The sequence below is a fragment of the Rousettus aegyptiacus genome, unplaced genomic scaffold (genome assembly GCF_014176215.1).
Source record: "Rousettus aegyptiacus isolate mRouAeg1 unplaced genomic scaffold, mRouAeg1.p scaffold_m13_p_6, whole genome shotgun sequence".
Lineage (NCBI taxonomy): Eukaryota > Metazoa > Chordata > Mammalia > Chiroptera > Pteropodidae > Rousettus > Rousettus aegyptiacus.
The window spans coordinates 74429014-74445245 of record NW_023416309.1 but is presented as its reverse complement, the minus strand read 5'-3'; the positions used below and the strand labels follow the sequence as shown (position 1 = coordinate 74445245).

The following is a 16232-nucleotide window of genomic DNA, read 5'->3' as shown; positions in this document are numbered from 1 at the left end:
ACAAAAGTGAACAACACTCCTGCCCTTCATGAGTAAAGGAAAATAATATTAGAAAACTATTTTTGGACCAGATTATAAGTCAAATAAAAGAAAGATTTGATACAGTAAAAAATACGGAGATCTAAAAGTTTTTAATAGCAATTAACATGATGAAAGTGACATATAACTAACAGCACTATTCAGTCTGAACTGGAGCAGGAAAATCTTGGTGATAAGATTATTAACAAAGAAACAGAATTTTAAATATCCATTATTTATCAAGTGCCAGTCTGTGCTAAGTGTTATTCTAAGCACTTTATGTGTATTAACTCATTTAATACAAAGCCTCTCTAAGTACTATTACTGTCCACATTTGTACAGATGAGGAAACTGAGGCACAGAAAGGTTTAGTAACAAAGGTCACACAGCAAGTAAATGAGAGATGCAGACCCAGGCAGGCTCTATTCAGAGCTCTTGTTCTTAACCACTGTGCTCCACTCTCTGATGATAACCTAGTGAAATACAGAGAGCCACAAACATAGTGTCAGAGGAAATGAGAGGAATGGAAAGACTTTTTTTTTTCTGAAAAATTGGACTTCATAGTAACTGTATTAGTTTCTCAGGGCTGCTATTACACATTACCACTAAATGGGTGGCTTAAAACAACAGAAATATATTCCCTCACAGTTATGGAGGCTACGAGTTCCAAATCCAAGTGTTGGCAGGGCCATGCTCCCTCTGACCCCTCTAGGGAAGGATCCTTTCTTCTTCCAGCTTCCTATAACCCCAGGGGTTCCTTGGCGGTGGCGGCATAACTCCACTCTGCCTCCATCTTCATATGGCCATCTCACGTGTCTCTGTGTCAGTTTTCCCTCCTATAATGACACCAGTCATAGTGGATTTAGGGTTCACCTTAATGACTTCATCTTGACTTGATTACATCTGCAAAGACCCTATTTCCAGATAAGGTCACATTCGCACATTCTAGGTAGACATGAATTCTAGGGGATACCAGTACCATAGGGGAATATTATTCAAGAGTAATGTAAAATTAAGAGCTTGGGGCAGGGCATTATCAGAGACAAAAATATTAGAAAAGTATGCCACTTTGACAATTGTTAATTTAGAAATAATCTGGTTTCCAAAAGAAAATATTCATCATTTCACTTGATGATGAGATATAGATTTTGGCCAAAAAGGCCAGTTGACTCTTTAGCCGGGCCTTATACTCTGATCACCAGGTTTCAGGGTCTATTCCTCTACTTTCCAGATCCAGAAATTTTATTTTGTAAGTGTACCCATCTGGAACTGTTCAAGCCAGGGAAATTGACTTAATACTATATGAATCAGAAGGGTGATGTAAAAACCAGGGGAAAATACAACTGCCCGATCAGAAATTGAGTGGGCTGTCAATACACTGTCTCTTTAGGAAAATCTATAGAGAAAGCTAAATTCTAATCAGTAGTTTGCTTAGTGGATATGGAAACAAAGCAGAAGTGTAAACTAGGCAATATTAATGCAATTGTCGTTCAGCTCCGATCACTTGGTATATCTCCCTGCTCCTGGGCAGAATACCCTCATCAGCTGGAGTGACACCCTCCCCTGAATTGGTGCTGGAGGCACAGGCACATTTTTACTCTCTGACTCCATCATTTCTAGATGACAACCTACTGTTTCTTCAAAGGCAGTTTAATACAATGTGCTGGGTTCTCCCATCTTAATTATAATCCTACTCCATTCATACTCCTCTGAGATCAGGTGCTGGTAACCTTGATTGGACTTAGGGATTCCAAGATCTTCTGATCTCTTTCAGCTATTTTTACATGTGGTTTTTACGTGTGAATAATTTCAGCCATTATGTGTTGATACTTGCTGGTTTATTATTAAAGAATAATCTATTCCAAGTTCTATTGGCATCTTTACTTTGTTCCTATGTAAGGATAGTAATTACATGGCAAGCCCATCTCATCCTTCCTTTACCTTCAGTACTTTGTGTACTCCCCCGCACACCCATGGTAGATTTAAGTAATCCATCACAGTACTCTGTTCTTATTGAGCCCAGAGATAGCATCAGCACTTAAAGTGGTACTTTAAGGCCACTACTTTTCAATCCTTCATAAATGATACTTGAGATAAAACTTACTTGCCATTGAGTATATCCACTAAATGTCCAAGAAGATGAAACTCTAACTAAACGTCTCATGTCTCAGGCAAAATTATTTCATAAACAACTTTTGAAGTATCTAGGCTGCACACCATGACCCACATAACTGTCCTTACCTACAAAGGTGGGTCCCCAGCACCCAAATTTACCCTGTGTGATCCCCCCATAGTCCCACTCTCTCCCCTGACTCCACTGATTAGAGTAGAAGTTGACATTTGCCCTAAATTAGGACAACTGGTTCTCTTTTCTACGACTTTAGAATTAACCCTTATTCTAGTTCATCCAGGGCTGGTCTTTCAAATAAAGGAAATATTTAGATCCAGAAGCTAAGGTAATAAAGGAGAAAGATAGTCTGCAGAGAGAAGAATGAAATGGACTCAGATTCTGATTCAGTAGTGCTCCCATGTGTTTTTGATGATCAGCTAAATTTGGGGACTACTTTTATAGACCATAGAGACCAAAGTTAGGTTCAGAAGCCTATATCTTTCCCAGATTATAAAACTATTTTTGAGAATTTAGAATCTCAACCATTCATAGAAATGTTTTACTTTGGTCATTTGCCTTTCCTTCTAAGAACTTTTCTCCTAGCATGAGAAGGTAATCATTTATACTTTTACTTGATGTTTCAGATAATGAAAAGAAAACTGAGAAGAAAGAATGGAAGCTAAATCAGGAAATTTCTGAAGAAATAGAATCAGGACACCCAATACAAATACCTCATGGATTTAAACTCTTAGGACCCAGTGAATGTGAGAACAGCTTGGTGAGGCAACGTGTAAATTCATCAGAGGCTGGACTGCTACAATCCCCTTTTGAGGATAGGGGGTTCAGCCAAGTGAGCCTTTCCCTTAAGAAAACCCTTATAGTCTACGGCCATGCCACCCTGAACATGCCTGATCTCATCTGATTTCAGAAGCTAAGCAGGGTCAAGCCTGGTTAGTACTTGGATGGGAGACCACCTAGGAATAGCAAGTGCTATAAGCATAAAAAAGAGAAAAATAAGAAAAAGAAAAAGAAAACCCTTATAGGTGAAAGAAAACTTGAATATAATAAGAAAGTGAGAATTTGTCATCTTAGCCAGCTTGTTATACATCAGAAAGTTCCTGCAGAGGAAAGAACCTATAGGTACGAGGCATGTGGCCAGAGCTTCAGACAGAAGTCAGGACTACTCAGCATCAGAAAACCCATATCATAAAAAGAACTAATAAGTGTAATGAATGTGGAAATATTTTCAATAGGAGTTCATACCTAGATGTACATAAAAAATTCACACAGGAAGGAAACTATATTTGTGGTGACTATGGGAAAGATTTCAGAGCTCCAGTCTCATTCAGCATCAGTGAATTTATACAGCGGAAACTTCCTATGAATGAAATAAGTGTGGAAAGGTTTTCAAGGGGAGTTCAACCCTTATCCTGCACCAGAGAATCCATAGTGGAGGGAAGCTATATATATGTAACGAATGTGGAAAGGCCTTCAATCTAAGCTCAGATCTTATACATCACAGAATTCACAGTGGAGAGAAACCTTATGAATGTAATGACTATGGGAAAGCATTTAGTCAGAACTCACATTTTGTTACCCACCAGAGAATTCATATTAGGGAGAAACCCTAGGAATGCAGTGACTGTGGGAAAGCCTTCAGGCAGAGTTCCTTATTCAGCATTTAAGAATCCATAGTCGGGGAAAACTCTGTGAATGCCCCAAATGTGGGAAAGCCTTCAGTGGGTACTCAGTTTTTCTTAAACATAAAAGACTTCATATTGGAGAGAAACTTGAATATGAGAAAGCCTTCAATTTAGATACAGAACTTAATGGACAGCAGAGAATTCATAAGGAAAAACTTTATGAATGTAATGAGTGCAGACAAATCTTCTGAGGTAGCTCAGTTCTTATGAGACATCAAATAATTCGAACTGGAGAAAAACCTTATGAATGCAGGGAATGTAGAAAGGCCTTCAGTAGGAACTCAGTCCTTATAGAATATCAAAGAATCCATACAGGGGAAAGGTTTTATAAATGCGGCGACTGTGGGAAAGCCTTTAAGGGGCGCTTATGACTCATTCAGTATCAAAGAATTCACAGTGGAAAGAAACCTTATGAATGCAATGAATGTTCCAAGACTTTTAATCAGAGCTCAGACCTTAGTTGGCATCATAGAATTTATAGTGGAAAGCCCTATGAATGTAATGAATGTGGAAAAGCCTTCAGATAGAGCTCAGGCCTTATTAAGCATCAGAATAAAACATAAGATTCACCCGTCAACAAAAATTTTAAGTGTAATAGGTAAAAACAAACCCTATCCCGTCTGATTTCGGAAGCTAAGCAGGGTCGGGTCTGGTTAATACTTGGGTGGGAGACCACCTAGGAAGACCAAGTGCTGCAGGAGCAAATAAATAAATAAATGTATGTATGTATGTATGTATGTATGTATGTAAGCTGACAAGGTTCTTGCAATTTGAAGTCAACCAAGGGTTGCCTTGCCTGAAAAAGAAAAAAGAAAAGAGAAGAAATAGAAAAAAGAAAGAAGTTCCTCCAACATTTCCTGTAATACTGGCTTGGTGGTGATAAATTCCTTTCACTTATTTTTGTCTGGGAAGCTCTTTATCTGTCCCTCAACTCTAACTGATAGCTTTGCTGGATAAAGTATTCTTGATTGTAGATCCTGGGTTTTCATCACGTTGAATATTTTGTGCCAAGCCCTTCTGTTCTTCATAGTTTCTTTTGAGAAATCAGCTGCCAGTCTTATGGGTGCTCCCTTGTAGGTAACTAACTGCTTTTTTCTTGCTGCTTTGAAGATTCTTTCTTTGTATTTAACCTTTAGCATTTTAATTATGATGTGTCTTGTTGTGAGCCTCTTTGGATTCCTGGGGTTGTACGTCCATTTCTTTCACCAGGTTAGGGAAGTATTCCATCATTATTTCTTCAAATAGCTGTTCAATATCTTGTTTTCCTTTAGGTATACTAATGAGACGGATATTTTTGACCTTTAATAGTGTCCCATGTTCTCCTTAAATTACTTTTATAGTCTTGGCTTCTTTTTTCTTGCCATTGTGATTGAGTGTCCTTGGCTTTCCATCCTCAAGATAGATCTGTTGATCTTCTTTATTCACTTTGTTTATTCCTTTGTTTATTCTATTTAATATACTTCCCATCTCAGATACTGTGTTCTTCATTTCAGACTGGTTCCTTTTATAATTTCTATTTCCATTTCAATGTTTTTTTTATTTCTTTGTTGAAGTTCTCACTGAATTTATTTACACTTGCCAAAAGTTCATTGAACATCTTTATAACCAGTGTTTTGAACTCTGCATCTTTTAGATTACTTGACTCCATTATTTCTGGATCTCTGTTTTCTCATATGGTTCTTTGTCTTCCCATTTTGGCTGCCTTTCCGTGTCTGTTTCTATGTCTTAAGCAAAGCTCCTAAGTCTCCCCGTCTTATTAGTATAGATTTGTGAAGTAGGTGTACAGTAGCACAGTTCTGAGAGAGGTTCAGCTGCAAGCCAAATTTAGCCCAAGCCTCTGTCCCTCCAGGGCCACCTGTGAAGATTCATCAAGCAACCCACAGATGCTGTGCTTACAGTTGCCTCAAAAGGCCATACCAGAAACCTACTCCAAATAAACCGAAACCATAGATTTCTTTTTTCTTCTCTCAGGAATTGTTTTTATTTACTGATGGACAAGGGTAGGTCATTAGTTGAGAATACTTTCTCCTCAAGGGTAAGTACTCCCTAGGCTGTGGCCCCTGACCAGGTCTGGGAAGCGGAGACTGGGAAATAGAACATGCCGGAGCAACAGGCCATGCACAGGCTGGACTTTCCTTGTGGTTTCAGTCTGTGTGGACAACCACTTAAGTACAAATGGATCAGAGAAGCACAGCCCGCAGAACTGTCTGGTCACCTAATTCGCTCATGCCGTTCCTGCCTCCACCTGTCCCAGAACTGCAATCCCCAGAGGCATCCAGGCGCGTTGGCAGCGCAAAGTCGCTGTGCACAGCGAAGCGTTCGCCTCCGGACCCTCCTGTGGGAGCAAGGCGCTAGGCTGGCGTCCTTGCTCCCTACCCCCCCCCCCCCCCCCCCCCCCCCCCCTGTGTGGAGCCTCAGGGGCTGCAGTCCTACTGAAAGCTGGTGCCCGGAGGCTTCTGGGAGGTGACAGCGGCAGCCACGGCTGCGCAGGAGCCACATCTGCATTTAAGGTGGGATGAAAACGTGCGCTGAACCGTCAGACTAACGCTCTGGGACCTGAGACGCGAAGTCTCAGCGGCCACCATCCACCACCCGGGATTCTTCCTGGCCCGCGCCGCTGTTATTGGCCCCGAAAGGTGGGGTGGTTTCTGCAGAGATCACACTCAGCCGGCACCCCTTCAAGGAGACTCTGAGGCCGAAGCTGCTTGTGTTTGCGCAGAGTGGCGGGGATCAATCATTGAAAACTGGCAAATCACATTCCCCCTGGGTCCCCAGGGGCCTGCGCTGCACGGGTTACATCACATGGTGTAGAGGGCTGGAGGAGGCAGTGCCCTTCTTCCTCTCTTTCTCAAGATCCCAGGGGAAAAGTGAACGCTCCCCAGAACTTTTGGGAGAGCACCTGCCCAAGGATGTACGAAGAAATTCAGCTGGGGGCGCGGGAGGGGGGGCGGGGGGCGGGGAGGCGCTACTAGGGCTTATCCTGAGGACAGGCTTCTGTGTTCACCTTCCGCGCCTTTTTCTTTGGCTGACGACAGCTGTTGTGAGCTTTAATAGCCTTTGGGTGCGTGCCATCTTCTTCGATTTTCCTGACGCTGGACACCTTACAGGAGACCAAGTCTTGCTCATAGCAGCCACCTAACAGGGCTCTGCTGCAGATCCTGGGCATTTGAATAAGATCTAACCCCTTAGAGGGAACCTCATTTTTCTTTTGCTGTGGCCACTACAGAAATTTGAGAAAGGGTGGAGGGGCCACCTGGGAGGAGGCTGCCTCTCCAATACCTTTGAGAAAATCAGTTATTGAAAATAGGCAAGTCACCTTCCACTGAAAACTGCTCACCTCTGGGCTCTGAATCTGTAAACGGTTTTTGCTTTCAAACTTGTTTCTTCGCCTGAGCACCCAGAACACATCTTTTTCTGCTGTTTTATAGTGCTACAGCATTTATCTAGTTGTATTTTAGAAAACACTTTGCATATCTTCCTACCTGACTGCAACTTTCTCAAAGGCAGTAACTCTTAGTGGAATAGGATTCTGGAAAGGGATGGAGAAGAAAAGATTAAAGGATATGGTACAGGGTTTGGCTCTTTGTAGGCGATGCATGTGTGCTTAATGAATGGGGGAAAAAAGAAGAATCATTTCTTCTTATGTTACAGGTTACCTGTGAAAGACTCCAGTTTGTATAAACCTTTTACAAAGCTAATTCAGGATAGGCTGGCTGTATCGCTAACAGCAGCTAAAATTCTGGCCGTTCAAGGTACACAAGATCAAGGGATTATGAAGATGGAGCCAAAAGAAGAACAGGCCTGGGAATATAAGACCAGGCTACATGGAAACTACTCTTTCAGTCAAGAGATCTTCCATCAATACTCCAGGCAGCTCTGCTATCAGGAGACTTCTGGTCCCCAGGAGGCCCTGAGCTGACTACAGGTACTCTACTGTGACTGTCTGAAGCCTGAGAGGAACACCAAGGAGCAGGTCCTGGAATTACTGGTGCTGGACCAATTCCTGATCATCCTGCCTAAGGAGCTCCAAAGCTGGATGTGGGGACATCACCCTAAGAATGGAGAGGAAGCTGTGACTATGCTGGAGGATTTAGAGAAAGGACTTGATGAACCAGGACCACAGGTGGGAAGGGGAACATGTGATCTGTTGTGGGAGCCAGATCAGTGACCTTCAGGCTGGACAGAGGGGCAGCAGTAAGGGGAATTGCCAAGTTCAAACCTCTCTCTGGCCAGGTAGGTAGAGCAGTTTCTATCTTTGTCTTTTCTGCCCTTAAACCCTGAATGAGACTCTATCACCTCTCCTTTCCCGTTCTGACTCTGAGAAGGATCTTTGAAGTCTCCTTGGAAGCTTTGGTCCCACATAAACCAAACAGTGCCTATCACCTTCAGGTCCCAGGCACTGCATGTGGATCTGCATAGAAAGAGCCATGGGAGCAGAAGGCATCTCTGGGAGCAGCCCCAGGAGGCACTGAGCATCTAGATCCAGCCTAAGGAGACTCAGCTCAAGAGACCCAACCTTGCCCAGAGAATGGTGATGAGCAAGATTCTATAGGGAAGGAGAGGAGGAGGAGGGAATATAAAGGACGTATAGTAGGTACTCAAAAGTTGGCTATTCTTACCTCTCAGGTAAGAGACTTAGCCTGTTTCACCACCTATAAAATTAGGAATAATAATAACCTACCTCATAAGGTAGCTCTGAAGGTTAAATAAAACTGATATATCTGACTATAAAACTTCACCAGCATCTCTTAGCTTTAGAAAGCCCTAAAACAGGGCCAGAAAACATTTCAATCACTTCCTGCTTCATCTCCACTGCTCTTGACGCCTAACAAAAAATACTTCTGCCCTAAGCCAGAAGCGAACCTTGAGATTCTTTTTCTTTTAACTTCCCCCATGCCTCCCAAAACACTTTTCAAGCTATAAAGCAACTCTTATGTGAGGTACAGCTTTATCTACCACTTAACCCCATCTAATGTCAGTATTTACCTCTACCCTTCAAATTTACAGCAAAAACTTCCTTCCCAGACTGCATACACTCTCACGAACATCCTTTCCTCTTCCTGTAACAAACTCTAGATTTAGAGTCTCTGGACTGTAAACTGTTGACCTCTAACATTGTGAACTGTAGGGAACATAGCATGAATATGTTGCTAATCAAGAAGATTCTATTTAATATTTGGTTTTATACCACAACCCCACCACCAAGCAAAAGCATCTGAAAAATCAAATTCTTTTTAGCAACAAAATGGGAAAAACTAGAAATGGAGATTGATCTTAGAGTTTATTTCAAGAGTATGATTTTTACCTCCCAGCACATACTTGCTTTTCTTCCAGACTTTGTCTTGACGCCTTTACTTCTGTTTAGTAAGTCTCTATTAATTGACTTGGTACTTTACTTTTTAAAAGCTAACTATTTATTGTTAGATTTTTTTTTTAGCAAGCACATTGTAGATTTCTTTAACCAGAAGCTTTTAACCTGGAAAAACTGTATTTTTTTTAATCAAGTGGTCTTAAGTTATCAAAGCATTGCTTTTGTCCCCCTTAGACTATAGAGAGCTTTATAGATAAAACAAAAAAAGTGTTACAGACATTTGAAAACAAAGAGTGATGCATTCTTCTCTTCCTTTTTTCTCTTTCTCTTCATTTTTTAAGGAGTAAGTCAAAGGGAAAGGCAGATGTCTGGAGCCATTTTGAGACATGATGGAAGCCATTATGAGGCACTGAAGAAGTCACGTAGCTAGAAGCCATAACATGGCTACTGAGTTTGCTTAAACAATGGTTCCAGGAAACAAGAAGTTGAGTTACCTTGGTGAGCCTCGTAAACTCACCTTTTAAGGTAACAGAATGTTTTACAACCATGGAGACAAGGATGTGTATGATCATATGTAATTGTCAAGTATTATTTTAGTATGTACGTTGTGCTTTGCTATGGTAATCATAAAGATATATAAAGGTTATGCTAAATAAACTCGAGGCTGCAGCTTTGACTGCACGCCCTCCCAAAAGATCTTTTCTGTCTTCTTTTCTTTTCTTAGGCTTCACCCCCCTCTTTTAGGTGCTGTTCAATCTTAGCCGGCTGGCTGCGGCAGGCAGAGAGTACCAGGAAGGTAGACACAGAACTGGCAGTTGTCCCTTCAATAAAGGAGAGAGCTGACTAGGGATTCGTTTCAGTGGCTGCAGATTTATAGAACAAGAAGTGGGTGGGAAGAAGTAAAGGTTGCAGAATTAGGAGAGTAGAATCTTTCCACCTTTAGGAACATCCCTTTTCCCTAACCCTATGATTCTTTCTTTTCCCTTTCCTCACATCAGGTGATCACTCCCCAATTTCTTGAAAATATTACTTTCGCTCATATTTTTAAAGAGTAAGTCCTGAAAAGAAGATCCTGCCCTGAAACTTATTTTATTTTTCAAAAAACGTGTTCTGTTAAGGAAAAATTAGAGATAACAGATAAGCGGGGGGGGGGGGAGGAAAAAGAAGAAAACCTCTCCCCTGCTTACTCTCATCACCATGAGATAACTATTGTTCATATTTTAAGTAAAAATCCTTTCAGACTTTCTCATGTGTGTGCTGAATATTTTTTAAACTTTTATTTTCATGCCAGAAATCCTAATCCAAGTGTCATTTCTCCATATATCCAGAACAGGTATATTTGTACTTTCCATCAATTGTTACAGAAGATGACCAAGAGCCCAAAGACAAAGGATCATTGTCACTTACCTACCCACCCCCTAGGCTAAGATGTTTTTGTCTGTACAACTGAAGCTGGATCATTACCATATCCATATTCCAGCTCACAGGATAGGTGAAGTAATAGTCTAAGAACAAGCAATCTCCTTCTCAGCAAGTGTCATGGAAGGTTCCCCAATCGTTCAGTGAAAATTCAACTACACAGCCACATCTATCTTACAAGGAGGCTGGGAAACACCGCTAGCAGGATGGTAGTTTGCCCAATTAAAACACTATTATGGACACTATTGTACACCTGGAACAAATATAATATTTTATGTCAACTATACTTTAAGTTAAAAGAGCTTCACATTCCAGAGTAAAAAAATAAAATGCCATTATGAGATGCCAGTGAACTCACAATCATCTGTTATCAAAGTGGAATCATAAGTGTTCTTGGAAAAACCCACCACTGGCCCCTCTACATTTGACGCTGCCTCTGACGTTGAGGGCACTTTAGAGCAGCAGCAGAGAAATTCCAAAGTGGAGAGACTGAGGTGGTCACTGGCCCACGGGAAATGTTTCAGGTGGATGATCGTCACTCATAAGAAAACTCCCACAGGAAAGAAAGACTATGAATGTAGTGAATGTGGTAAAGCCTTCAGTTATAACTTACACCTTATAATCCACAAGAGAACTCATTCTGGAAAGAAGCCCCATAAGTGTAGTGACTGTAGGAAAACTCTCAACAAGAGCTCAAACTTTATTTAGCATCGGAGAATTTATACAAGAGAGAAACCCTACGAACGTCATGAATGTGGGGAGTAAGTCCTTCAGGTGGCACGCTCATTTGTGCAACATCAGAGGATTCATTCACAGGAGAAGCCCTATGAGTGTAATAAATGTGGGAAGGCCTTCAGTCAGAGCTCATTATCTAAGTCAGCATCTGAGAATTCACAGTGGAGAGAAACGTGTCATATGTAAAGAATGTGGCAAACCTACAGATGGAGTTCAGAGCTTATTAGATATCAGAGGGATCATGCCAGAAAAGAGCCTTCCTGATGCACCTTGATGGAATTTTACTTTTGTCTAATCAATTTTAGGACCAGATTCCATAAAAAGTATAAGCTCCTTAAGGTTTTTCCTGTGACTTACTTGATTTAGATAAATTGTTTACCTAGTCCCACTCACAGATCATCATTTTATGTCCTGTGATTAAGATGACTGTGCCAACTAGGATACCCTTGGCTTTAATAGCCAAAATGCCTACTTCATTAGAGTTCTGGGCCTGGCACAGAGCAGCTGCTCAGACAGTGGTGGTTTTTATATTAGAATTACTATGAACGGGTCTTTGGACCCGGCCCTTTCTCACATCCATCCTGGTCTGCCTCTTTGGACAGGGTCACATCTACAAGTGTCTAGTTGTGAGTCAGAAACCACACTAGTTATTTGAACAGGAAAAGTTTAATATACAGAACTATTAACTAGCAAAATGGGATTATTTGCTAAAGGGCATAATGATGAGATCTTAAAGAATATAGGAATAGCAGCATGGGGAACAGCTACTACCTCTAGGACTGAGGGGGAGTACCCAAGGAAGAAGCAAACTTAGAAGAGCTCCCTGCCAACCCCAATCAAGACTGAAATTCAGACCTCACTGGACAGGGTGTGGTTATCCGGAGCTAGTTTGTACAGCTTGGAACAGCCACTTTTTCACATCTTTTCCCAAACCTGTGTTAAAATTGGTCATGGTAAGAATAGCCACACTATGGAAGTCAGTGAATGCTAAAAATCAGGGCTTTTTTCCCTTGGAACTAGTTGTTAAATATTGACCAAATCAATGCTGGCTCTGGCCCACTGGGTGGTCGAGTTCACCAAGGTGCTGCAAGTTGAAGCAGGTTGAGATATCAGTGAACTCACCAGAGGACAGATGCTGCATTTGTTAAGAACAAGAAGGAAAAACCACCAGAACCAGGAGAAGCTCCTTCCTCTTTGCTTTATCCCTCCGGTGTGCCCTTTATTGGCAAAGCCTAACTTGTGCCAGCTGGCAAAGAGGAAATGTTTACAGGTCTAGCTCCAGTGTCATAAAGTCGGGCAGAGAGTGGAGTTAGGCAATACATTGCTAACTGGCCTATATTATAGGCTGATTTCCATCGCAAGATCTCTGTCCTTGTTCTCCACTTCCCTGCTTCCATGCTCTCCTCCCAGATAGTTATATAAGTCACTCCTTACCTTATCTTGATCTCTACTTAAGTCACCTCTTTAGAGAAGTCTTCCCTGATTCTAAGCTACAAGTCTTGTTTTTCTCTCATAAATGTCCAGAAGTAAGAAGTGATCAGCAAACTATAGCCCACAGGCCAAATCCAAATCCAGCTCATGGCCTATTTTTTTTATAGCCCACAAGCTAAGAATAGTTTTTACGTTTTTTCAGTGTTGTAAAAAGAAAAAAAAATGACAGAGGCTTTGTGGCCCACAAAGCCTAAAATATTTACTATCTGAACCTTTATTAAAAAAAAGTTTGTCAAGCCCTGGTCTAAGGAGCAGCTCAGTTTCATTTCACCTGATACATGTCAGGAAGCCATCCTCTAGGCTAAGATGTTTTTGTCTGCAAGGCTTAAGTGGATCGCTATCATTTCCTTATTCTAGCTCACAGGATAGGTGAATACGCCAAAGAACAGGCAGTTTCCTTCTCAGCAAGTGTCATGGGAGGTGCCCCAATCCTTCACTGAAAATTTGACTACATGGCTACATCTTTCTGACAAGGAGACTGGAAACACTTCTAACAGGATTGCACTTTGCCCAATTAAAACACTATTATAGACACTATGTTATCCACCTGGAACAAATATAATATTGTATGTCGACTATAATTTAAAAAGAACTTCATATTCCAGAATAGAAAAATAAAATAAAATCCTGTTACAGAGAAGGAGCAAACAAATTTGGGAAGACGATGAGTAGTGCTCCACCAAATGGAACATCTCTCCACTTCTGAAACGCTGTGCTGCTAATTGACCAGGGAAAGAGAGTTGTGGTTCCAGAAAGAGGGCAGAACAGAATCTGGGAAGCAGAGGATGGACACAAGAGGGCAAGTGTATGGATTGGAGCTCTGATCTTGGTGGTGATCATTCCAGAAATGGCCATCATTCTGACTACAGTGCCCTATATTTGGCACTCTGAGAAGAGCTAAAACCAGAAAAAAATATTTTGTAGGCAAAATTTGACCTGAAACCATCTCTTTTGACTTTGTTAGTATGAAAGAAGCTATTACAACAACAGATGTTCTGTGTGCTTAGTTTATGGTACAGGAACTAGTTCCTTATCTTTGAGGTATTCCTGGGAGTTAAGGGTACCATACTTGTATAATCATAATCTGTTCCTGTTTTGATGTGTTCAGTGCCTTGTTCACACATGCATTTTGCAATTCGCTGATAGCAGGAAGTTCCCCAAGCTATGAAGTTGAATAAACAAACAAACAAAAAAAAACCTTATACTTGCTTACCAAGAGTGTGGTCTGTTGACTCCAGCAAGAGCAAGGGAAGAGGCAGACTGTTCCTGGTGTCAGGGAGCAGATGGGCAACCTAGAGATGCCATCTAAACACCATTAGTAAAGATTTCACAGCAAATACACTTGTCCTGGATACTGGTCACCTGGTCTGGAGGAAGTAAATATCCAGGTACTTTGAGAGCAGAGACCACTAGGTTGGTAACAAATGTGGACAAAAGATTGTCCTCTGTTCAACAAGATTAGAGCTTCTTGTTTATTCCATTACATATCTAGGGAAAACTCTCCTATCAAAAGGAAATGTAAGGTGCACTTGTGAGCAAGACACTTCTACATCTACAGAAAGAAAAAGATTATATTTATGCAAACTTTAGTCAATTCCTGGATCCCTCTTTAGGGATCGTGGGCAGAGCCTTTTATTAAAATGAAACCAAATCATAGAATGATTACAATTAAAACAATTTTATTTACAAGAGCTTACAGTTTCAGATGAGTTCTTTGCCATGATATCTATTTCTTTGGCTCTCACCAGGAAACTCAGAAGTAGGGAGAGGCAAGAAGAAAGATAGGCCTGCCTGGAATGAAGATGTGGACTGCAGGAGGAAGCCACTTCCGAGGAGACAAAGCTGTAGATTGAATGAAGGAGTTGGGCATTTGCTTTAGCAGGAGCCACTCCCTGTCCCATCTCGCTGCTGCCAGGTTTTCCTTGCACCATGGTCTTCTGGGACGTGGCCACTCAGTAGGGCAGCCCCTTTAGAAATTGCCCCTGAGAAGGCAGATTGCCTGGGGATTGGGTGGGATGGAAAGACTGCAACAGTTTTTTTCCAGAACATCTTAAAAGGGTTAGAGCATTTTCTGTTCTCTTCAGCAAATAATTGTTGAGCAGCAGTCTGCATTGTACAGTCCCCACCTAGCCAGCACACTGCATTAGAATTGGTAGAAGCCATTGCAACGGTTTTTCAGGTAAGTTTAGCAATGATGTCTGGATTTGTGAGGCAGGCAACCAGTGCAAATCCCAAAATTCAGTACCCATTGGCTTTAATGACCTTGTGTATGATCTTGCTAGGGCTGCCCCAACAGACTAGCTGGCTTAAACAACAGAAATTTCTTATCTTGCCATTCTTGAGGCTAAAAGTCCGAGATCAAGATGTCAGTTAGTTTCTTCTGTGGCCTCTCTCCTTGGCTTGCAGATGGCCAGCATCTCCCTGTGTCTTCACATGGTCTTCCCTCTCAACATGTCTTTGGCCTGATTTACTCTTATAAGGGCACCAATCACACTGGATTAGGGCCCACCCCAATAACCTTCTTTTAATTTATTTACCTTTTTTAAAAGACCCTATTTCCAAATATAGTCCCATTCTGAGGTATGGCAGGTTAGGGCTTCAACATAAATTCTGTGGGAGACACAATTCAACCTTGGGTAAGTCACTTAATCTGAGTCTCAGGTTTCTCCTCTGTAAAAGTAGGAAAAGAATAGCACCTATCCATAGGTGGTTATAGTAAACAAAGGCAATAATACACTTAGCCCAATGACAGGGACAGGTAAGTACTAAATAAACGTTAGCTTATATTAGTGATATGAAATTGTCGACAGGCAGCAGTGTCCTAAGTGTATCTAAGTATTCCAGAATCTAAAAACCACCCAAGGAATGAGTAAAGAAGGGGAAAACATTTGCTAAATACCTTTTATGTGCCAGGTCCTTGATGATCCTGTTTATATGAAAGCAGAAGGGAAAGAAAAGTCTTAGTGTAGTGGATGTTGTGGTGTGCCTCCCAGGTTCCCATTCACAATAGACACTCATTCTCCAAGCTCCTTAATTAAGGATATGAAGAGATTAGGAAAGAGAGGACAGAAGGGAGATGGTTTCCAGGCAGAAGGTACAGCACATGGAAATGCCAGGAAGGGTGAAGGGACATTCAACAGGTGTACCTGTTGAATAGAGTGCAATGAACAGAGAGTCGTTAGAAGAGGTTGGGCTGGAAAGATAAACCGAGCGTTAGCAGATGGCACAGGCCTTGTAAGCCACCTAAGGAATTTATGAGCACTGGGGAGCCATTAATGGGGAATGACACCATCTCTTGTTCTGTTGTGCACTCCAGAAAGATCATGTAAGCTACAGTGTGAAAAACTGAAGACATATTTATCAGGAGGCTGTTGCAATAACTCCAGAGTAACATGGTTACCTAAATTGAAGAAGTGGCATGGGGATGAAGAAGAGACAGAATGAA

The 16232-nt window shown here is 41.5% G+C and overlaps 1 protein-coding gene and 2 pseudogenes across 1 annotated transcript; all 3 read left to right on the top strand.

Moving 5' to 3' along the window:
- Positions 1-3008: 3008 nt before the first annotated feature.
- Positions 3009-3127, top strand: LOC118604872 (annotated as a pseudogene).
- Positions 3128-3770: 643 nt separating this feature from the next.
- On the top strand, positions 3771-4530 carry LOC118603888 (annotated as a pseudogene).
- A 1527-nt stretch (positions 4531-6057) lies between these two features.
- ZNF232 (zinc finger protein 232) lies at positions 6058-11560 on the top strand. Its single transcript, XM_036223336.1, is given in 8 exon segments — positions 6058-6179; positions 6363-6467; positions 7483-7954; positions 8221-8362; positions 10471-10572; positions 10938-11428; positions 11430-11493; positions 11496-11560. Coding segments are annotated over 8 exon segments (1563 nt in total).
- Positions 11561-16232: the final 4672 nt, after the last annotated feature.